This window comes from Silurus aristotelis (genome assembly GCF_946808225.1).
Source record: "Silurus aristotelis genome assembly, chromosome: 20".
Taxonomy (NCBI): Eukaryota; Metazoa; Chordata; class Actinopteri; order Siluriformes; family Siluridae; genus Silurus; species Silurus aristotelis.
In genome coordinates, this window is record NC_139593.1 from 7,204,209 (window position 1) to 7,227,896 (window position 23,688).

Below are 23,688 nucleotides of genomic sequence, written 5' to 3' on the forward strand. Positions count from 1 at the left end.
GTTGAGAGTTAAGCATCTTGTCGGAGGGTTTGAGTCTCTCGCAGTCATGGGAATTTGACCTCACAAGATCCCAATCAATAGAATCACGATCAAAACCTGAGATTCCAATGTCTACAGCTTTGACTTGGAATGTATGTTGGGATGTGTTGATAAAATTGCCCGTTCTTTGGATTGGCTTCATGTCGATACTCTCGTAGACATGCTCCCAACATCTTTATGCAGTTGTAAGCTTGCTTTCAAGATGGTGAAGATCCTCATGTGTTTGAAAAAGTGATGGCATGACAGTTCTTTAATTGAACCACCATAGGTTTTGGGGTCAATGATGAAAAATAAAATAAAAAAAAAGTCAAATTATATTCAGCGTACCAATTAAATGTCTTTTTCCTCAAAGCACCAACACTGGAGACTAATTTTCCTTTTAAAATGTTATACAAACTTCTTTGCATCATGTACAAGTAGGGCTGCAACAACTAATTGATAATTAAAATTGTTATCAACGAATGCCATTATGGATTATTTGGGCTGCTCAAGCTGAGCTTGTGTGGCATGGAATTACCACAGTGATGCACAAGAACGTGAAAAGAGCACACACTGGTGTCACGGATGAAGGCAAATCATCAGCATGGTGAGCAAAAACTATAATCCTCATCGTTTGAAAATGGTAATGACAGTCGGACGGATCTATATGAAACTCCAATTCAGGGTATTTATGTATAGAAGAGTACTTAAAAAAAAAAATGCCACATATTGAGTTAACCTAATCTTTCATTTAGACATTTAAAAGCTTCTATTAGCTAAAAAAAGAAATTCAGACATTTTGTTTAGTTGTGAAGATATAAGCATCTAGAATATATAATTAATTGAATTTGTATGATTAATAAATCAAAAATGCATAAATTCAATATACAAGCATTGAAAACAAGCATGTGAACTTAGTAAAGCCGCAGTAAATCAAGTAAATGTTTACTTACTCAAGTGAATACAGAGAATTGAACTGAAGTAGTAGACAAAGGTTATAAAAAGAGAATGAAACGGAGAAATGCAGCAACAGGCTTGATTTAAAAAAAAAATAAATAAATAAAATAAAAAAAGGCATTGGTGTACAAATGCATAAGCATTCACTGAAAACCACAACAGTGAGTAAAAATTTAATAGTTTACTGCTGCTGTTATATATTTTTATCCGATTAATCGAGAGAGAGAAATTGTCCGATTAATCGATCATCAAAATAATTGTTGGTTGCAGCCTTACATACAACTCACTACAGCAATGAAAATGCTGTTTAAAATGAAATTCGAAATTCTGAAGAATCAGAATCACGTGTTGTGGAACAATTTTTCAATTTATATCAAATGAATTCGGTTCAATTCAGTTTATTTGTATAGCGCTTTTAACAATGGACTTCCTTTTAAAGCCGCTATACAGAGATAAAACGCTTATAGGAGAATGTATAAGTTTTTTCTTAATGAGTGAACCAGCGGTGACTGTGGCAAGGAAAAACTCCCTGAGATTGTATGAGGAAAAGAACTTAAGAGGAACTCAAAAGGAGATCCGTCCTAATCACCGAATGGCCGTTCGTTACAGTTTTGTCATTGTTGAGGTGTTCAGTGATTAAATGAAACCTGTGGTTCTGATCCATTGTAGTAGACTGTTGATATTAATTACAACCCAAATTCATCCTCAAAAGTTTTCGGGTTGCTCAGTTACTTCATGGATCTTTAGGCTGTCCATGTGGAACCATTGGGTTTTAATCTAAAATAGCGTTCAAAGTTAAAAATCGCAAGCCTTAGAGTTTTATTCGCAACAAAGCATCTCTAGTTTTTATCAAAGACAAATGTAGGTCCTCTCCTTGAACTGCCACCTTAACGTGGTGGAGGGGTTTGAGTACTCGAATGACCCTAGGAGCTATGTTGTCCGGGGCTATATGCCCCTGGTAGGGTCTCCCAAGGCAAACAGGTCCTGGGCGACGGGTCAGACTAAGAGCGGTTCAAAACCCCTTATGAGAGATACTACATCAGGGACCGTGACGTCGCCCGGTATGGCGCAGCCGGGGCCCCACCCTGGAGCCAGGCCCGGGGTTGGGGCTCGTATGCGAGCGCCTGGTGGCCGGGCCTTCCCCCACAGGGTCCGGCCGGGCTCAGCCCGAAGGAGCGACGTGGGGCCGCCTTCCAGTGGGCTCACCACCTGCAGGAGGGACCGTAAGGGGCCGGTGCTAAGAGGATCGGGCAGCAGTCGAAGGTGGAGGCCTCGACAACCCGATCCCTGGACACGGAAGCTAGCTCTAGGGACGTGGAATGTCACCTCGCTGGCGGGGAAGGAGCCTGAGATTGTGCGTGAGGTTGAGAGGTTCCGACTAGAGATAGTCGGGATCACCTCTACGCACGGCCTGGGCTCTGGAACCACACTCCTCGAGAGAGGATGGACTCTTTACAACTCTGGAGCTGCCCATGGTGAAAGGCGTCGGGCTGGTGTGGGTTTGCTTATAGCCCCCCAGCTCAGCCGCCATGTGTTGGAGTTTACCCCGGTGAACGAGAGGGTCGTTTCCCTGCGCCTACGGGTCGGGGATAGGTCTCTCACTGTCGTGTGTGCCTACGGGCCAAACGGCAGTATAGAGTACCCGGCCTTCTTGGGGTCTCTGGGAGGGGTGCTGGACAGTGCTCCGACTGGGGACTCCGTCGTTCTACTAGGAGACTTCAATGCACACGTGGGCAGCGACAGTGACACCTGGAGGGGCGTGATTGGGAGGAACGGCCCCCCTGATCTGAACCCGAGCGGTGTTCAGTTATTGGACTTCTGTGCTAGTTACAGTTTGTCCATAACGAACACCATGTTCAAGCATAAGGGTGTCCATCAGTACACGTGGCACCAGGACACCCTAGGCCGCAGGTCGATGATCGACTTTGTGGTCGTTTCATCTGACCTGCGGCCGTATGTCTTGGACACTCGGGTAAAGAGAGGGGCGGAGCTGTCAACTGATCACCACCTGGTGGTGAGTTGGATCCGATGGCGGGGGAGGAAGCTGGACAGACTCGGCAGACCCAAGCGTACTGTGAGGGTCTGCTGGGAACGTTTGGCCGAGCCTCCTGTCAGAGAGATCTTCAACTCCCACCTCCGGCAGAGCTTTGACCAGATCCCGAGGGAGGCCGGAGATATTGAGTCCGAGTGGACCATGTTCTCCACCTCCATTGTCGAAGCGGCCGCTCGGAGCTGTGGCAGTAAGGTCTCCGGTGCCTGTCGAGGCGGCAATCCCCGAACCCGGTGGTGGAAACCGGAAGTAAGGGATGCCGTCAAGCTGAAGAAGGAGTCCTACCTGGCCTGGTTGGCTTGTGGGACTCCTGAGGCAGCTGACGGGTACCGGCAGGCCAAGCGAACTGCAGCCCGGGTGGTTATCGAGGCAAAAACTCGGGCCTGGGAGGAGCTCGGTGAGGCCATGGAGAAGGACTATCGGCTGGCCTCGAAGAGATTCTGGCAAACCGTCCGGCGCCTCAGGAGGGGAAAGCAGTGCCCCACCAATGCTGTTTACAGTAGAGGTGGGGAGCTGTTGACTTCAACTGGGGATGTCGTTGGACGGTGGAAGGAATACTTCGAGGATCTCCTCAATCCCGCCGTCACGTCTTCCATTGAGGAAGCAGAGGCTGAGGGCTCAGAGGCGGACTCGTCCATCACCCAAGCTGAAGTCACCGAGGTAGTAAAGAAACTCCTCGGTGGCAGGGCACCGGGGGTGGATGAGATCCGCCCTGAGTACCTCAAGTCTCTGGATGTTGTGGGGCTGTCTTGGCTGACACGCCTCTGCAGCATCGCGTGGCGGTCGGGGACAGTGCCTCTGGAATGGCAGACCGGGGTGGTGGTCCCTCTTTTTAAGAAGGGGGACCGGAGGGTGTGTTCCAATTATAGGGGGATCACACTTCTCAGCCTACCTGGGAAAGTCTATGCCAGGGTACTGGAGAGGAGAATACGGCCGATAGTAGAACCTCGGATTCAGGAGGAACAATGTGGTTTTCGTCCAGGCCGTGGAACACTGGACCAGCTCTATACCCTCTACAGGGTGCTGGAGGGTTCATGGGAGTTTGCCCAACCAGTCCACATGTGCTTTGTGGATTTGGAAAAGGCATTCGACTGTGTCCCTCGCGGCGGCCTGTGGAGGGTGCTCCGGGAGTATGGGGTCGGGGGCCCTTTACTAAGGGCGGTCCGGTCCCTGTATGACCGAAGCAGGAGCTTGGTTCGCATTGCCGGCAGTAAGTCAGACTTGTTCCCGGTGCATGTTGGACTCCGGCAGGGCTGCCCTTTGTCACCGGTTCTGTTCATAATTTTTATGGACAGAATTTCTAGGCGCAGCCAGGGGTCGGAGGGTGTCCGGTTTGGTGACGACACGATTTCGTCTTTGCTCTTTGCAGATGATGTTGTCGTGTGGGCTTCATCAGACCAGGACCTTCAGCATGCACTGGGACGGTTTGCAGCCGAGTGTGAAGCGGCTGGGATGAGAATCAGCACCTCCAAATCCGAGGCCATGGTCCTCAGTCGGAAAAGGGTGGCTTGCCCACTTCAGGTTGGTGGGGAGTTCCTGCCGCAAGTGGAGGAGTTTAAGTATCTTGGGGTTTTGTTCACGAGTGAGGGAAGGGTGGAACGGGAGATTGACAGACGGATCGGTGCAGCTTCTGCAGTAATGCGGTCGATGTACCGGTCTGTCGTGGTGAAGAAGGAGCTGAGCCGCAAGGCGAAACTTTCGATTTACCGGTCAATCTACGTTCCTACTCTCACCTATGGTCATGAGCTCTGGGTCATGACCGAAAGGACAAGATCCCGGATACAGGCGGCCGAAATGTGCTTCCTCCGCAGGGTGGCTGGGCGATCCCTTAGAGATAGGGTGAGAAGCTTAGTCACTCGGGAGGAGCTCGGAGTAGATCCGCTGCTCCTCCACATCGAGAGGGGTCAGCTGAGGTGGCTCGGGCATCTGTTCCGGATGCCTCCTGGACGCCTTCCTGGGAAGGTGTTCCGGGCGCGTCCCACTGGGAGGAGACCCCGGGGAAGACCTAGGACACGCTGGAGAGACTATGTCTCCCGGCTGGCCTGGGAACGCCTTGGTGTCCCCCCGGAAGAGCTGGAAGAAGTGTCTAGGGAGAGGGAAGTCTGGGCATCTTTGCTTAGACTGCTGCCCCCGCGACCCGGCATCGGATAAGCGGGAGAAGATGGATGGATGGATGGACAAATGTAGGTTAATAGAGTAGTGTATAAAAGAAAGCATTATATTCGGCATAAAGAGTAAATATAAAGTTACACTGACTCATCCAACACCTTGGCAACAACTAAAAAGAGGACGACGTGTCAGCACTTGTAGATATGAACCTCTTAGATAATATAGATGTGCATGTGTGCCCTGACATGACCTAGTTCTCATTGTGTCCTTTCATATGCCAATGTCCAAAGAGGCTACGAGGAATACCAGGAACTCTATCAAATACACACAAGGTCTCTAAAAATAAGCAGGCTGTTGTGTGCGTCACCATGTTACTGTTTCGTCTCTGTACATTTCAGTTTCATCATGTTTCTATACAAAATAAAAAAAAGAAAAAGAAAAAAGAAACATATTTGACTCTTCTTTTAGTTGTGTCTCTGGCAAGATGTAAGCCTTGATGTATAAAAAAGAGGTCTGTTATTTTAGGTTCGGTGCAAGAGATTTCCTCACAGTGCTGTTCTGTCGTTGGACCCTTAATCTGGTTCTATAGGTGCGGTTATTTCTACGGGGGTTGACGACAAAACCTGAGGTAATTATCGGTGACAAGAAAGCTGAGTGCATAAAAAATGGGTCTCGGTCGTTGCGGTCTTAAAAACGATAATGTATATAATACATATCTGTGGATCGTTTTATATTTTATTTTAGAGAGACATAAAATGTAAAGTAGCTTTGCACATTTTTTCTTACTAATGAAAAAAAAACATAAAAAGGTAGATATCTATTAAGCTGAACTTGATTAAAAAAAATTCCTCACACTAGATATTTTGCAGGTGAAATTCTCAGATACCGACTGCGAGGCAGAGGCAGAGGGCGGATATGTTAACATAGCATTAGCATACGCAACCGGTTCATGTACGCAAAGACGCTGCTAACCAGGCAGCATTTTTGACACCGCTATAATCAGTGCTTTCTTAATATTGTAATTTCTGAAGAGGTTATTCTGTAACCATCAATCTCTACTCAGCAGAATGTCTTCAAGTGATATGAATTTGCAGGACAGAGTTCACCGGATTAAATGATTGAATGGAAATCAATAGGACGAAGAGTGTGTTTTGACTGCAGATTTACACTGAGAAATCCAACATTGAAGACTGTCCCTGTTCACGTCAAAGTCTTTCAGGGAAAAAACAAAGCAGAATCTGCCATTATCTTATCTGGATCTCCAAGTCCAGTGTTACAAACTGTTCAAATCAGCTAACAAGAGTAATGACGATCAGCTGAAAAACTCATGAGAGTTCATTAAGAGAAAAACAGGACATTAAAAAAACCAAAAGCATGCGGCTAAATGTTTGCGCTTCACTCGGCTATTGTTCGGTTTAGTGGTTGAAAGGTTAAAACGCTAAAACGCTAAAATGCTAAAACGCTACCTCGAGGGAAATGTTCATTTATTCAAACTTCTCTGGCCATCTTAGATTCTATCAACAATGCGAAAGTCGACCCTCTGCCGTTCCAAATGAACCTCAACAATACGATCGCTCTATTTATCACTCGTTCACAAACAGACCACGCGTTTGCACATCTGGCACATGCAGATTCACAAACACACCTAAAACACCATTTCCTAATGCTTGTTTTATTGAAGGAAAAGGGAACAAACCTCAACATGTGCCAGAGGTGTGATTAGGAGATTAGGGATTAGGACGTCTCCTCGGTAGGAGGACATTTCAAAGTCCCGACACTACTAAAACTGCTCTTTAAAAGAAAATGAAAAAAAATCAACAATTAAGGATTTAATTCTTATTTTTTTTTATTGTCAACGCCATGTAAAACACTCCACGTACAATACAGGACGTTAATAGAGAAACTCCAAGTTATCATCAGCATAACCTGCGTTGTTGAAACCAGTTCTTACACAAATAGAAGATAAAAAAAAATAATTATTAGACAGAACGTCAGGGACAAAACAGCTTTCCATGTCAAACTGTAAACTGCAAACTGTTTAGCGATTCCATGCACAGGGACATCGAACGCACTGCCAAGCTCTGCCTATGAAAACTTTACGCCTACATTGTGATTGTCGTCATGAGCTGCATCACGCGATCATAAACTCGGACCTCGCAGTTAAGTGTTTCATAATCTGGAGAATCCAGAACTCTGGTACAGCAAAAACAAACTGCACTAGAATGTGATTTTAGGCACAATCCTAGTTTGTTTTGTGGAGTAGTGGAATTAGATTGAAGGGGAAATAACAAACGTCAATATAAATAGACATATAATAAATATAATAAACGTAATGGAAGACTGGAGGAGGGCGAAGGAGAGAAAGAAGAACAAAGAAAGGTGTGTGTGATTCAGTCCGCTAAGAAGCAAACACCCTAAAGCTGATTACTTGACATTTAACAACACACCCTGTCAGGTCATTTATTCAAAAAAGTGTTGTTTGTACATACATGCAATCTATACAGACAAAGGTTTGGGGACACCTGAGATTTGGATGGTGATTTCTGAACATCCCATTCCACATTTAGTTCCCATTTACTGTTCTAATAACCTCCAGTATTTTCAGGAAGATGCTCCACTAGATTTTGGAGAGTGTTTGTGGAGATTTGTGTTTATCCAGTTACAAGGGTGGTAGTAAACTCAGGTAATGATGTAGGTGAGGTGGTGAGGACACCTGAGGTTGAGAATAGGGTTGAGGTCAGAGCTCTATAGCAGGCTACTCAAGATGTTCTACTCAGACCCATGTAAATGATATCTTCAGGAAGCTGGCTCTCCTTGTTGAGTCTGCTTGTTCAAGTGGAGGGAAACTTTAATGCTAATCCATCCAAACACATCTTATACGATCGTGTGCCTCCATTTTCTTTGTGGGATCAGTTTGAGGGGGAAAAAAATAAAATAAAAAAATCGCTATATATGGCTGAAAATGTCAGGTGTCCCGAAACTGTGCCTACACTTTTTATTTATAAAAACAATAACTACATTTTAAACTTTCTAACCGTTTTATATTTGCAAAAAGCTAATTATTGTCCTTTTATCACTTACTCTACAACAGCTGTAAACGGTTTCATTTTCGCGTTGAGATGATATAACAAAACACTGTGTCGTTATCAAGTGACTTCAAAACATAAACATCTTCGGCTTGAAAACTTTCCATGATGGAAAATATACTGACTGATGAAGCACCGGCACCGGAGACACCTTCATAGAACGCTGAGTAAATACCCTGGTCTAGAATCCCATAACAATCCAGACCTTGCTGAGATCGTAAATAATCAGCTAGTCGTTTTGTGTTGAAAAAGAGAAAAACATTGAAACAGCTCTAAAGAAATCTCCGAACAAAAAGAAACTAATCACCACATTCACAATTATACATTTGTAAAACAATATACATTTTTCCTTTCTTTAACTTGAATTCGTTCATTTTCAATCTTCGGATATGCATTCTATGCAAACTATGAATATCTGTCGCTTTTACAGTGTTTCTTAGTTGCTTTGTGGCGTTTCTCAAATCAGAAATGAAATCAAAACTACTTGTTCAGCCTCCACATCATTTAGTCATTTGTGCTCATCATAAGAATATTTCTTGTTGCTTTGATCAAATTGCGAATGCTTTTGTACATCATTTAATGGATTGTGTACGAGTGTCTGCTGTTTCCTACAGTATCAGTTGTTTATGTTCATGTTGATCTAAATATATTCTACTTTTTTCACCTGAATAGTTTTAACCCCAAAAACATCTCAGCATCAGTTCACTGTTTACTTCACTGAATGCAAAACTGTTAAACCAGTTGTCAACATCTGCAATCTAAAATTTCTATTAAACTTTTTTTCTGTAAATGTGTTGAATTGATGGATGGTGCCGATGAATCTTGAATGTCACTAATGAAGGCGAGTGAACGACATCAGATCAACCAATAATCAACCAGTTCTCTAAAACAGGTCAAAGGTGAATCTCATGAACCTTCAATTGGAGACTGAATAAAACACAGAATCACAAATTTCTGAAAATGGATGAACAACCGGGAAACGAACGAACACTAATACAGTACAGTAAAAGTGTGAATCCTGTCAATTAATATAAATCAAATATCCAATCAAATAAATACATTTGTGCTGCTGAAATTTATAGACGCCGTGAATTTTTCCAATCGCTGTTTATATCAAGAAATACTGAAAGCGTGTGCCGTCATACTGTCAACATGAAAACATTGTGACGATCTTGTTTGTGAACAATCACAAAAGGACTTGTCATTCTGGTGTCAAAGAGATGTTCATTCATGAAATAAGGACTTTGAGAAAAAGACAGGTTTTTGCAAGAAATCCAATGTACTGGTTTGCAAATATTAAGGATTTGAGTAATATAAGGATTTGAGAAATGCGCCATAACCAACTGAGATATTCTGTAATAATGGACACTTTCCCAAACAAGGTTTACAGAAATGAAGATGTTTCATAGGGTGAATGTGTACGTTTAGTGCCCATCAGTTTGTTTCTCATAATTAAGTTTATTCCTAATGAGCGAGCCAGTGGTGACCGTGGCAAGAAAAAACCTTGAACACATCCTCATAAGGGTGGCATCAAGTGTCCATTCATAATCAATCCATCCATCCACCAATCACTCAATCCATCCATCCATCTAGAGCTATTTTACGTAGCGCATGCAGCAAATAAGTCCCTGGAAACGGGTCGTTACTAGGAAATGGTAACGAGTGTGCGCATTACTACTCGATTTGAATTACAGCCGGAACTACAGTCTGAGCCGCTGACCAATCAGAATGGAGATGTCGGTGTGTTGTAGGAATGCGGTACACGAGGGTCCAGTGGAAGTGACCCGGTACCACAAAGTTTAACCTGATAACCAGGAGCAACTCACCGACCGTAGCCACTGTATCGAAGTCCTCCAGAGAGTAAACCCGGGTGTTTAAAGCTAAAGATGCTGCCATTGTAGACAATGTTGCGCTGTTGGTTGTGTCCGTCTCGTCATTGGTCAGTGCTTTTGTCGTTGTTGTTGCCATCTTGCCATTTGCTCAACTAGGAAACACAAAGCCTTCTTCTTCTATCTTTCTTTTCTCTATCTTCTTTTTCTAACGACTTATTCAGGTTTCTTTCCCAGAAATCTTCTTTATTCACATGAGTTCCTGATCAATTAAAGGGGGGTGCCAGGGTGGTGATTATCACACTGAAATAAGAAAAAATGTCACGTCTTTCTTTTTTTTTCTCTCTTTCTTTCTTTCTTTACTTCCACAAAGCACTCAGGCCTATAAACAAAGGCACCGCTGAAAACCGACAGGACAAAATAAAACCAAAATAAATAATTCCAGGTGGGAAAAAGGGGTCTCCAAATACCGCGTCCGTGTCCTTCCGTCTCTTTTTCGCTATTTGAGACATTTAAATAACACGCTTTCCTCCCACACCGCAACCCCGGCTGCTCCACCGGACAATGAATTACAAAGCGATAAAACATGACTGACAGCCGCGACAACCAATCACGTCTTCACAATGCTACAAACGCACCAATGGCATGTCATAGGGGGCGGGGCTTATTTAACAAGGCGGTGTGTGTGTGTGTCACGAGGGCGTGTCAGGTGTTTCCTCAGGGTTTCTGTCTGTGTTTATGTATGAAGGCAACCTTCCAATCCCGTATGAATAACACGGGTAAGAAGGTAGTAGACGCACTATTTAGGGTTGTAGCACTTGATTTGAGACTGAACCCAAAGCTGGTTGATGGAGGAGAAGTGGGAAAGGAATGCAAACAGGAAATATTTGATTTAATTTGATTTTGTTTCGAAATATATATTCAGTAAACATTAAATATGTGTTTCCTGGTTTTGTCTATTGGTTTGCCCTCTTGTTTAAGCTTTTTGTCTATTATTAGACTGATTTCTCCAAAGATAACATAAATCTATTTACACAGCATAAAAAGTAAAACAGATCCAATTTGCTGTACTGGTGATGCAGCGAGCGGCCATTTTGGTTTGACGTCACTACCTGAGCTTGGGTTTGAGTTGGCCTTTTTGAGTAGGAAGACAAATAGAGTCAAATGTCTTTTGTAATAAATTCAATAATTAAGTTAAAATGGCAAACAATAGATACAGATTTGGGGTGTCAAAGTAAAAATACTGTATATTATTCAGCAGAAATAAAAGTAAGACCAAGGAAGAGCCCAAAAACACATCTACAGATATAGATACAGATGGTCCCCCTGAGTTACGATGGTTCGACCTTACGATTTTGCGATCTTACGATGACGATAGCGACAAAATTGTAAAAATATTTAACATTTCGCGCAACAGGCACAGGCAGCAGCGTACGATGTAGGATACGTTGGTCGTAAACGTTTTCAAACACCAATTCTAGTGATAAAAGCATGTCTTCCAAGTGCCAAGTATGTCTCCCGCTTGTGGTGAAAAGAAGATGAGGAAAGCCCTCAGTTTGGGGCATAAAATAAAAATTATAAATCCGCATGAAGCAGGAAAGGGTGCCACAGTCATAGCACCATTTTCGACTTACGATATTTTTGACGATGAGTCATCGTAACGTAATTTAATCGTAAGTAAAGGACTTCCTGTATTTACATTTGCTGCGTTTAGCAGACGCCTTTGTCCAGAGCGACGTACAAAAGAGCTTTGAGTCTCTATATACCCTTTTCTGCAACCTCTACTGTAACACATGTTTTAGCTTAAACAACACATTTATTTTAGACTACACAAAACTAACTAGGGTATACAGTAAGCAGATCTACACACAGGTCAGTGTGTGTTAGAACAAATAATTAAATTATAATAATAACAACACACACAGTGTACACAAGGACTGGGAGAGTGCAGCTTTCAGAGTTGATGATATTGCGCTTTTTACCTTTTAACATTCAGCATTTTTGTGTTTCTATATTTGAGGGGGTTTTTTTGTTTTGTTTTATCAGGTCCACTGGGAAATCAGTATATTCAAAGCAAGTGATTGTGTATTTTATAGTTTGTGTATCAGCCTATTTGAAGCTTGAGTGAGAGCGAACTTTGTTTCTAACGTCTGAATGGGGCGATTTGTCAAAAGTCATATACGTGTCAGAAGAATCAGGTCAGGGTTTGAGGTGTTTTGAGTTTTAGAGTGTCATGAACAAGCCAAAGCCTGAACCATGAATAGGTCACGTGTTACTTACTTTTAAAATAGAGATGAATGAGTAACGCCACCGTTATGCTAATGGTAAGTAACCTAGTTTTTCGATGACAGTGGTGGTGGATGAGGTAAAAGTTGTTGGGTGTTATATAGGTTGCAGGAGAGGGTATATATAAAGACTGTGTTTGTTTTTGGGTGCTGGAACTGCCTGACTTTCTGCTAAATAAAAGTCCTTTTTCTTTAATACCACAACCCTGGATTTTGAATTTAGTTTATTTCTCTTGCATGGCATTTTAGCTTTGTAACAGAAATTGTTGCTTTTAATATTAATTGGTCACGACAGTGATGGTTTTATTAAACTTTTAATCCAATGCAGCATTTAAAAAGAACCCGGTGTAGTAATATAAATAACAGAACTTTCTGGAAAATCCGCTGTATTTCCTACAGGTAGTTGTAGACTCATTGTGAACTGAAATCCTCAGTTTCTAGTGATGCATTATTTATATATTACACGTTAATACACTGTATAATTAATGAGAGAGACTACATAAAGAGCACACACAACACTCATTCCAAGAACTCCTGAGCCGTTCTAAATAACTGCCAGCAGCTGGTTGGTTTCTCGGGCAACTCTTTAGATAGACTGGTACACTTACACACACACACACACACACACACACACACACACACACTTGCACAGAAGAGGCTCTTTGACTCGCTGACTTACTGACCTACTGGCAAACAGTCTCATATTGCTTTCCCCTATACTCCGGTGCACTCATCTAAAGGCCTGTGTGCGCCGTATTTTACTTCTGCAGGCGGCTGTGAGCAAGAAATGTTCAATCTCTAACCAGACCTTTGTTGTGATCTTGACACCTCTTTTGTTCTACCCAGTCAAGTCACAATTTCAGGCCTGATGTGCTACCTCTCAGTCTCCTGCACGTTGCTTTCTCCACAGCCTGTACACCTTTTCTCATTTCATTTCACGAAATGGGTTTCTTTTACGCATCCGCATAGCACGTATTAGGAAAACGAATGCCTCTCGGGATGCGTGTGATAAAGTCATCAGTCACTCGCACATTTGCTTTTCCACTTTCAGTGAGAAAAAATCAATTATTATATTCATCCCTTATAGATTTAATAAGTTGCTCCCAGACACAGACAAAACTACATATTATACTAACGATAAAACCCCTTAAAATAAATGAAAAAACTATAAACTACTGCAACAGAAACACTTTTTGCAGTGCTGCTTCAGAAGATAAAGGTATTCTCGCATTTTAGTGGATGATAGCTAACGCTAATGTTAGGTATCTTTCCAAAACTTCAATAAAGCTCACACAGTCTTTCTATGTTTTATATGTGGTTTCAGTGTTAGCTGAACCGTAATGATTTTGACAATAATGTATGTTGTTATATTTAGAGGATCTGTATTGCTTTATAAGCTGCAAATTGACTACTCTAAAATATATCCAAGTTTCATTAATATATAGTTTTGCCCCTTGAGAAGATACACTAAAATCTGAGTAATGTACTCACTTTTGTGAGATACTGTATATATATATATATATATATATATATATATATATATATATATATATATATATATATATATATATATATATATATATATATATATATATATATACACACACGGTATACGGTTCGGTACGTACCTCGGTTTTGAAGTAACGGTTCGGTTCAATTTCAGTACAGTTGGGGGGAAGTAATTAATTGTCGTTTTTTTTATTATCACAGTTTATTATCATTAACAATGGTGAACATCAACAGTGTACCTTTTTTTAAACAATTTTAAATGGTTGGTTGAATAATATATAAAGGAATATTTTATAAAATATAAATTAGATTTAATCAAATTAATGCAATTCACTTTTTATTCTATTTATAAAATTAAGTAATTAAATAAATCCACGCAAATTAAATTGATTAAATAGAATTGTATAAATGTTAAAATTGTATTAAATCGTTTACTTTTGTTAGACCCCATTTGGGTAATACAGTGTGTTTGTGTTACATTTAATATTAAAGAATTTCTAAAGATATGATCTACTTAACTGTTCTACTTATTATAGCATGTCTTCATTCCTTCCATCCTTCATTCATTCCTTCGATATGCAGAATTGTGAGGATTTTCACATTTTGAGTGAAATTCTTGAAGCTGGACATAAAACACTAATGAATGCATATCGCTTGAAGTGGCACGATTTCACACGTGCAAAACAGCGCACTGCAAATCTTCTTTTCGGTACAGGGTGAAAAGCCTCAGTGACACTGTGCTAACTCTAGTTTCTTTTTTTATACCCCTGGCATTGTTGTGTAGGTTCTCAAGTTCACTAATACAAAAATGTGCTTAAAGTGTGAGGCGCAGATTAAACAAATTGACCACCACTTAAAACAATTCTGAAGGAACTCTAGGGTTCCGCATGTTCCATACGTGTACACGTATACATATATACACACATACAAATACAAATTTTGCAGCAACATGGTAAGAACCGTTATTAAATGCTATCATAGAGGACTATGGTATATACAGCGCAATCTCGATACTCGCAGGGGTTACGTTCTATGACCCCTCACAAACAAAAATCGTGAGGTTTTGACACTTCTCTCATGTTAGTTCTCACTCTCCAGTGTTCTGTATTGTTTAAATACTATAATCACACTCTTGATATCACCCAAATGAGGATGGGTTCTTTTTGAGTCTGGTTCCTCTCAAGGTTTCTTCCTCATAACATCTACGGAAGTTTTTCCTTGTCACAGTCCCCATGGCGGCTGTTTACCAGGAACTGAGTTCGATTAACTGATGTTTCACAACTGTTAAAATTGCAAGCTACATTTTTAGGGACCAAATACCCTACACCCTAAACACCATTGGTGAGCTACACATTCACAGACATGCTAAAACTGTTGCCCAAGAGATTACAGGGAAGCAGAGCCATAACTTAAGGCAAAGTGGTAAAAGAGTGATTTGCTGTTTCCCTGATGATGTGTAGGGTTTAACCATGGGGTTGTATTACACGACTGTAGAAGGAAAGGTTCTGATGAAAAATGGGAAACAGGGGGGCAAGATGTATTGAGCCAATTCTAATAAAGATTGAACAAAATCTGAAGTAAAAATTATGGCAGTTCGATGGAAGCATTTAAAGTTTGTTGTTGGAACATTCAGCCAGTAGGAACTGCTGGGAAGAAATCTGTTGCATTGACTCATCCAGACCCAAAGAATTCAAGGATGCCTGGTTACACATTTCCAAAGTTATCAGTTATCAAATTTTACTAGACTAATTGGCCTGCCATAGCCAAATCAAGTTTGTCAGAGGAAGCTTGAAATTGAAATAAGACCACACAAACCATCTTCAATTCTAACACAATGCATTAGTAATTCACCACAACTAGCTGAACTAGCTAACAAATTCAAACCTGCTGTACCTGACTGCATCTTCTCAAGATACAATATTAATGGAAATACTATAGTCATTGTGCAGCTTGTAGCAGTACATATTTACTGCCATTATTGTCAAAATATCTGGCAACAAAAGTACACCCTAAGTGATTATGTCAAAACTGTGTCCAAAGTGTAAATATTTTGTTGAGCACCACTGGGATCCCCTTCTAGTCCTTCATAATGACATCAAGTAGCTGTTGGTTGTTAGACATATGGCGCTTCTCCACCTTCCGCTTGTACAGGTGCTCATTAGGGTCCCCAGTATCAGTAGCACTTATGCAGCCCCAGACCATGATGCTACCACCACCATGCTTGACTGTGGGCAGAGGGTGCTTCGGCACAAGGCTTTCCGTAAACAGGTGTACCGAATGCAATTGTTTTTATATGCAGAACATGGTTAAAGTCTGATTTTCCGCAGGAACGTATAAAGTGGCGGACCGCAAGTTTGTTTAGGGTCCTCCTCGCACTTTCCACTTCTTAAGCATTAAAAAAATAAATACATTTTTAAACTGCAAAACGTACAAACAATGTCAGGGGTATAAAAAATAATCTAGAATCAGTGTAGTGTCACGGTGGCTACTCACTCTGTACCGAAAATATGATTTGTTTTGCGTATGACTGAAAATGGTAAAGAATAGATTCAAGATTCATAGCTGCTAGCCACTTCCTGGTTAGTGGCTAATGTTAGCACTGTTGATTCTTTAGGGTTTTATATTTCTTATAACTTTAAGAATTTCTCTTAAAAGGAGAAAATCCTGACAAATCTGCATATCAAGGGAGTGAATGAATGCAGGATGGGAGGAATGAAGAAACTTGTTAAAGTATGCTGAAATAAGTAGAACAGTCAAGTAGAATATATCTTCAAAATATTTAATATTTTAATGTAAAACACACAAAATTACACTCACATCTATATTAACCAGATATGTAAACTATTTATTTATTTATTTTCATTCAATTAAATTTAATTAATTTTATTTTGTTCCAATCTAATTGATTACTCAAGTTTCATCAATATAATAGAAAGTGTATTGCATTTATTTTATTTATTTTATTATTATAAAATATAATTTTATATATTATTTAAACAAGCAGGCATTTTATTTAAAATTGTTTTAGTGTAAACTGTTCAAATGTTGAACAAATGATCACAGATATTAATAATAATAAACCGTGTTGATAAAAGGTTACAAGCATTTTTATGTTTTGCATTTCTTCCTCACATATATATATATATATATATATATATATATATATATATATATATATATATATATATATATATATATATATATATATATATATATATATATATATAACGGTTCGAATCTGGGTTTTGGAACGTAACCACCACAATAAAATGGGGATATCTGTATATATTATAGATAGATAGAAAAGAAAAAAAGAAGTAGTAGAGCTCTATGTGAATAATTAATGCAGTTCAGTGTTCCATTCTCCTGCACACCAAACCTTTTTGTGAAGAGAGAGTTTTCTAGAGTTACAGAACACTTACTCCACATAGACTAACTGTGGGGTTTCGCTTGTGCTCTCGCTACAGCTTCTGATTTAACATTTTTTTAAAGTAGGAAGAAACTGCTTTTTTATATAGGATTAAATAGTAAGATATTACACAATACAATTTAGTGAAAGTAGCATCAACAAATCATAGCTTTAGAAATCTTTGGGCAAAGTGAAATTTTCTAGACCAAATGACAGAGAGACAGACAGACAGAGAGACAGAAAGACAAACAGATAGACAGATAGATAGATAGATAGATAGATAGATAGATAGATAGATAGATAGATAGATAGATAGATAGATAGATAGATAGATAGATAGATAGATAGATAGATAGATAGATATTTTTTCACATCAGTATTGATGAAAACATAGGAAATGCGGTAAAGCTTTTATTCCTTCTGTGCGTGCATTGTGAAAATCTGTCCAGCTGAGACAGAGGTGAGACAGAGATCAGTTGTGAAACACAGTAAAATGCAGCGAAGCAGCGAAATGTACGACCTCTGCTAAGTCCACAGATTATCAGAGCTAATTCACCAGACACTTAAAATTCTACAGGTCAGAAAGCCCTTTATTACCTTAAGTAAAAAATGACCTCAGAATATTTTTTCGTTGGCAGTTAATTAGAATGAACCATGACAATTAAACAACAGATGTCAATACATAGCGTTTAAAACACTTCTGACAGACAGTAGTAATAAGTTTAATTCAGTTCAGTTCAGGAGAAAGTGTGCAGATGATGTCTGCATCGCCCCACTGATGGTTTGTACAGACAAACGCTTTTTCCCCCACAGGATATTATGGAGAATTTATGAACGTATCACTTTAGACTGGGAATGTGATATACACACTTATTAGTTATTAGGAATGTTAAACCGGACAGTTGAACATTGGGAAAATACCAGGTAATATTTTTCCAGTATTTAGATGAGCCTGTACTCCTGTAGAGTCCTTGGCTAACAGAATAAAAAAAAAACGGTTTTCAGCTGTTGTCACCTATTTGAATGCATGCTTTGTTATCGATGTAGAATCTCTTCATGTCCTCTCGCATCAAGACTGTCGCTCACTTGATGTTTTTTGTTTGATTTACTCACCCTGTTGTAAAATCTCAAAACTGTCATGTGTGTGAAAATCCCCATATATTAACAGTTTCACTACGTCACCGAGTTCACATGTTTGATGTGAGCATTAACTGAAAGTCATGAACTGTACCTACAAGATTTTATACATTGTCCTGCTGCCACATTGGTTGATTGGATAATTGCATGAAATGTACAGGTGTACAGATGCTCAAATCTGCCAATAAGTGTTTGGGGAGTGTATATTACCTGGAGGCTATTTCTACCCAACACAAAATACCATAATCCCATTACCTTCTCACGTAAAAGTCTTAAAAGAATATGTTTTTGAGAATACAGTTACATGTTTAGTCATGTAATGATCACCAGAGTGCATTTTTTACTAAGATTTTTCACATGGACTAAAAGTTTGATCTATGTAGAAGTCTGAAAAAACAAAGCCATTCTAGAAGACAGGAGAAGAACTTGGAGAAGCTTGAACGGCCAAGAATTCGTCACCATTTCACCATTTCCCGTGTTCATTTTAATAATGTAAGATGTTACATATGTTTTGTTATACCATGAATTTGATAACAGTGCCCCGTTCTGGAAGTTTAAACACACACTTTTAGACCCAATTTCCATTATTTAGACATAACAGACAATGCCAATTATAGCGAGGATGTATCCTTGGAAACAGTCTCACCCAGCATGTAGAATATAACACCAATTCAGGCCAAGCACAGACAATTCGTCATGGCATCACAAACTTTCACAAAGAAATATTTATTTCCAATAAGATACAGAACTGCTTCCAGTCAAGAGATACAGACCATCAGAGATGACCAGCAAGATGAATTCAATAAACTGGGTGGACTTTTCCTCTAACAGCCATCACTATCACATCATTTTGAAATCCAATATAATCACAAACTCTCAGTCTCATGAAGGAGGGAGGAGGTGACTGAAGCCCAGCGGTTTCAGAACACTATCTTTTTATAGGGCAGAATGCATTGACACGGTGGCCAGCTGCTGTATTCAAAATTCCACAGAGACCTGATAAAACATTGGTGTCAGACCACAGCACAAACACAGCAGGAAAGATGAATGTTAGAAAAAAAAACATCCTCTGGGGATGTACACGAGTGTAACCTAGTTACAATATAATGCTAATGAATGTAGTTTAATAAATAAACAAATAAAAAATTATGCAGATCATTTATATTACTTAGAGGATTTTAGTGCAGGAGATTTCAATTTAAAGTGCACACAGAAAATATAAAAACACAAGAAACAAAACAGTAAAAGACTGAAAACATAAAACAAGGAAAACCTTGGCGTAAACGATATTAAGTGAGGTGAGCTTAGGCCTTGTCCATACGAATATGTCTTTTCCTTGAAAAGTTTCAGTTTTTGTCCTTCAGTCCAAACTGAGATGGCGTTTCAGTCAACGAAAATGCAGCTTTTTGAAGAAGAAACGCTTTCCGAAGTGGATACGTTTAAAATCATCGTTTTTGCGATGAATTTTTAGTCATGTGACTGTGCCTTCTCTTGACATTGCTGTGACGTTTCTAAAAACTTTATTTCGGCTTCTCCCATTAGGGGTCGCCACAGCGGATCATCCGCATGTTTGATTTGGCACATGTTTTTACGCTGGATGCCCTTCCTAACGCAACCCTCCCCATTTATCTGGGCTTGGGACCGGCACTAAGGCTTGTGCAACCCTAATGTCTGGGGTTGGTTCCCTGACCGGGGATCAGACCCGGGCCACAGCGGTGAGAGCACCGCATCCTAACCAGAGCTGGAAAGTAAATAACCGCCGGGTGGAAACAACGCAGTTCAAAGTGTCTTGCGTTCTGGTCATGTGCGGTACAGGGGCGTAGACGTTTTCAGACGTTTCATTAGGGATGAGCAACTTTTGGGAAACGAATGTGTGAATGAGCGTTTTTTTAGACGTGCACAAAAACCAACATGCGACTCCTTGTGATGATCAGTAGCTGATGGGAAGCATAGTTTGTGATATAACCGTGAGACTGTGATGTACCCAACCAGCTGTTATTTTTCTTTGTCAAAGATACACAGCTGCTACACAAGATGCTTTTCTGTGGAGAAATTCTGACAGATTTTTCGAGAGATCTGACACTGGAGACTCATTACATTATGTTTTTCTTTGTTGTTTAAAAAAAATGATGTTGTATGGCGCATCCACTATTTGCAGTACCATTGCATTAATATTAAACGTCATTGCAATGACAGCCAGATCTAAACTGGTCAGAACTGAGACTTGTGATAGAATGTGATAGAATGGAACATTTGATGACCATTTCGTTTGGTCGAAAATGCTTGAGAAGGTTGCCAACTAAGTTGGAAGTATTAAATAGCAGCATGTTTTCATTCACATTTATAGCGTTTGGCAGAGGTTCTCATTCAGAGTGACTTACAGTTATTTAACTTATACAACTGAGCATTTGAGGGTTAAGGGCCATTTTTTAGGGGCCCAGCAGTGGTAGATTGGTGCTTTGAACTCATGACCATCTGATCAGAAGGCCAACACTGATCTACCACTTCCCCTTGAAAAGACAATCCTTCAAAGTTAAGCAGATGCAGAACAAGCAGGAGACGTCCTCGAACGAAACCTGAATTCCAAAATGGCTTCCTATAGTCTATTCATTTGCTCCCATACTTTTGGTTTACTTCTGAGAGTAAGCTACTTCATCCACTTCTTTTACTTTCCACATTCCTCTTTATTTATTCATCAAGGTTCCTACACTTCTTTTTCTCCGCTGAGATCTCTGACATCTCTCAGAGCGCCGCTGTATAGAAACCTCTCGAGCCGTCAGTGGGATTTCCTCTTCTTGATGTATACACCATTTTCTTGACGTGACGGCCTCTCAGGAACGTCTCTCTGCGCTCTGCTCTCACTTTAAAGCATGTAGTGGCTCAGAGGTTCATCTGTGTGCTAAATCAGCCATGGTTCGAAGGATTATGTTCTACTCAGCTAAGCTTAGTGAAAGGGAATGCTTTTGGAGCGTCTGCATTTTGTCTGTTAGTTTTTCTGAAAACGCAGCACGAATCCTGTTCCCATCTGTTTAGGTTTTTTTCAGATATTCGTGATGGAGTTAGCCGCGTGTGTAATTGTCACTTAATGTGGCCCGATCCTCCCAGTGCTGGTCGTCCTCTGGCTCTCTTGCCATCTGTTTAGTGGTAAGTGCCGCCCTCTAGCTGCTAACTGCTGCGGTTCTGACTAGAATGAAGCCTCCTCATGTTTTTGGCTCGCTGGTTCATTTAAAAGGAAGGAAGTACTGGATGTTTCAGATAGCATTAATTATAATTTCTGACTCTTTTGACTCGCCTTACTGCCTATTTGTTTTCCAAAACCACCAACTGGTATCTTTACATGCATCCATTTTCATCAATTTAAATACATTTGAGACAATTTCAGAATTCCGAACACCGTACATTATGTATATTTCATCTGAAACATCTGTTTAATAGAAAAGTGCCTGTCCTACCTTGAGTAAATAATGAGTTAACAGTGAGCGAATGATGCCATTAAAAAGACTTCAACCACTTCTTCTGTATTGGTTCTTCTGCGATTTGGCATTGTGTCATTTAAAGCAATTCCATTTATTCTGCATTTGCTTTGCTGTATCCAGCTAACTGCCAATTTCTTCATATTTAAGAAATATTTGGTCTCCTCCACCAGAATTCCTGTTTAAGAAAAATGGTAAGATTGTAATTAACACACAAACCACTGTGCTGTAGGTGTGTGCACCTGTAGATCCAACTGCGTTTACATGGCTTATGTGTTATGCACATTTACCAGATTAATTTATATCTACAACACGTACAGGGTACCCAAGCCGTGGCCCAAGCACATTTGGAACGATCCTCAGAACAATGACAGAGACTAAAATTACATTTTAAATATATGATTTATTATATCTTTGTTTGTTATTAGGTTGACTTTTAAACAAAAATTTCCCTAAGTTATAAACAGAGGTCGAAGAACCTATAGTTTAATGATGGAAGTATCAGCTATCAGCAAAAATCCTTACCAATAGATTTTCCGGCTTCCAGTCTGCTGTCATTACGAGAGCGACCTCTAGAGGCGAATCACTGACACCTGACGCATGTTTGTTTTTACGAATTGTATTTATTGAGTAGTATATTTCTAAAAGACAAGAGCTGGAGGTAGCAGAGCTGAAGATGAAGAGGTTTTCATTGGGAGTGACGACGATGGACAGTATTAGAAATCAGTTTATTAGAGAGACAACGCATATAGGACGTTTTGGAGACAAGGTGAGGGAGACGAGATTTAGATGGTTTGGACGTGTGCAGAGGAGGGACATGGGGTATATCGGTAGGAGAATGCTAAGGATGGAGCGGCCAGGAAGGAGGAAAAGAGGAAGACCAAGAAGGAGGTTTATGGATGTGCTGAAGAAAGACATGCAGGTGGACGGATGATCTGCTGTGGTGAGCCCTAATGGGAGAAGCTGAAAGAAGAAGAAGAAGATTGAGTAATATATTTACATCTATCAATGTATTCAATGTATGAAAAGTTGCTGTGTTGTTAAGCTGACAAAATAGTATACAATAAGTGTTCTGATACCAATATTCAAGTATAAGTTGAAGACACACACAACGACGACAGTTTTAAATATACACCTTATTGACAGCGTTGTAGAATCATTAAATACCGACACATTTTCAATGTATTTCAATGTAATTTTTTTATCTTGTCCTTATTTTTTTTTAAAAGTCTACAAAATGTGAATTGAGTCAGTTTCAAACCAGTGCGAGAGTCGAATCGCTCAAGAAGTCAGTGCTGTCAGATAGCCTGAGGCAAGCCTATTTGCCTGTCACACCAAGCCAGACATTTTTCATCACTGGCATGTCGCAAAGCCGACGAGCAGCAGAAGCCAACGATAAGTATAATCAGACAAACATACACACGGACCAGAGCTGGTTGTGTTATCATCCAATTATCCACCAAGAGTTGTTTGGATGTAGCAGCGTTTCCCACGTCAATAGAACAAAAAGAGTGCGCTGTTGAGTCTCTTGGTTGTTGTTGATTAGGAGCTCGTGCCCAGAGGGAGCACATTGCAGATGGCGTTTTGCATGTTTTATGAGTCGCTCGGCATCAGCGTGCTTGTGTGGGGAATACTAACCGAGCTGAGTTTGTAAATCAAAAGGTTTCGAGGAGCGTTGATCAGAAGAAGCTGGAGACAGGAAGGTAAATTGTATGTGTGCTTAGTGCATGCCTGAGTAGACGCTTTGAACCAGTTTGGAAGTTATTAGCATGAGGAGGTCATCTGTTCTCGGGAATAGTAAACAATTCAGGACAAAGCTAGCAAAA

General features: G+C 40.4%; 1 protein-coding gene and 2 long non-coding RNA genes across 3 annotated transcripts in view; 2 read left to right on the forward strand and 1 right to left on the reverse strand.

The window, feature by feature from the left end:
- Positions 1 to 10,632, reverse strand: part of prkx (protein kinase X-linked) — a 44,637-nt gene extending 34,005 nt beyond the window's left edge. Inside the window, exon 1 of the mRNA XM_083522845.1 lies at positions 10,047 to 10,632. Within this exon, the coding sequence (XP_083378971.1) occupies positions 10,047 to 10,188 (142 nt within the window). The 5' untranslated portion in view covers positions 10,189 to 10,632. The remainder of the gene's footprint in view (positions 1 to 10,046) is intronic.
- LOC310716079 overlaps positions 1 to 23,688 on the forward strand; it is a 243,664-nt gene that overhangs the window by 137,670 nt on the left and 82,306 nt on the right. The window lies entirely within an intron of this gene.
- On the forward strand, positions 157 to 10,627 carry LOC310716076. Its single transcript, XR_014530481.1, has 3 exons — positions 157 to 1,840; positions 5,213 to 7,765; positions 8,517 to 10,627. It is a non-coding gene; the product is annotated as an uncharacterized lncRNA (long non-coding RNA).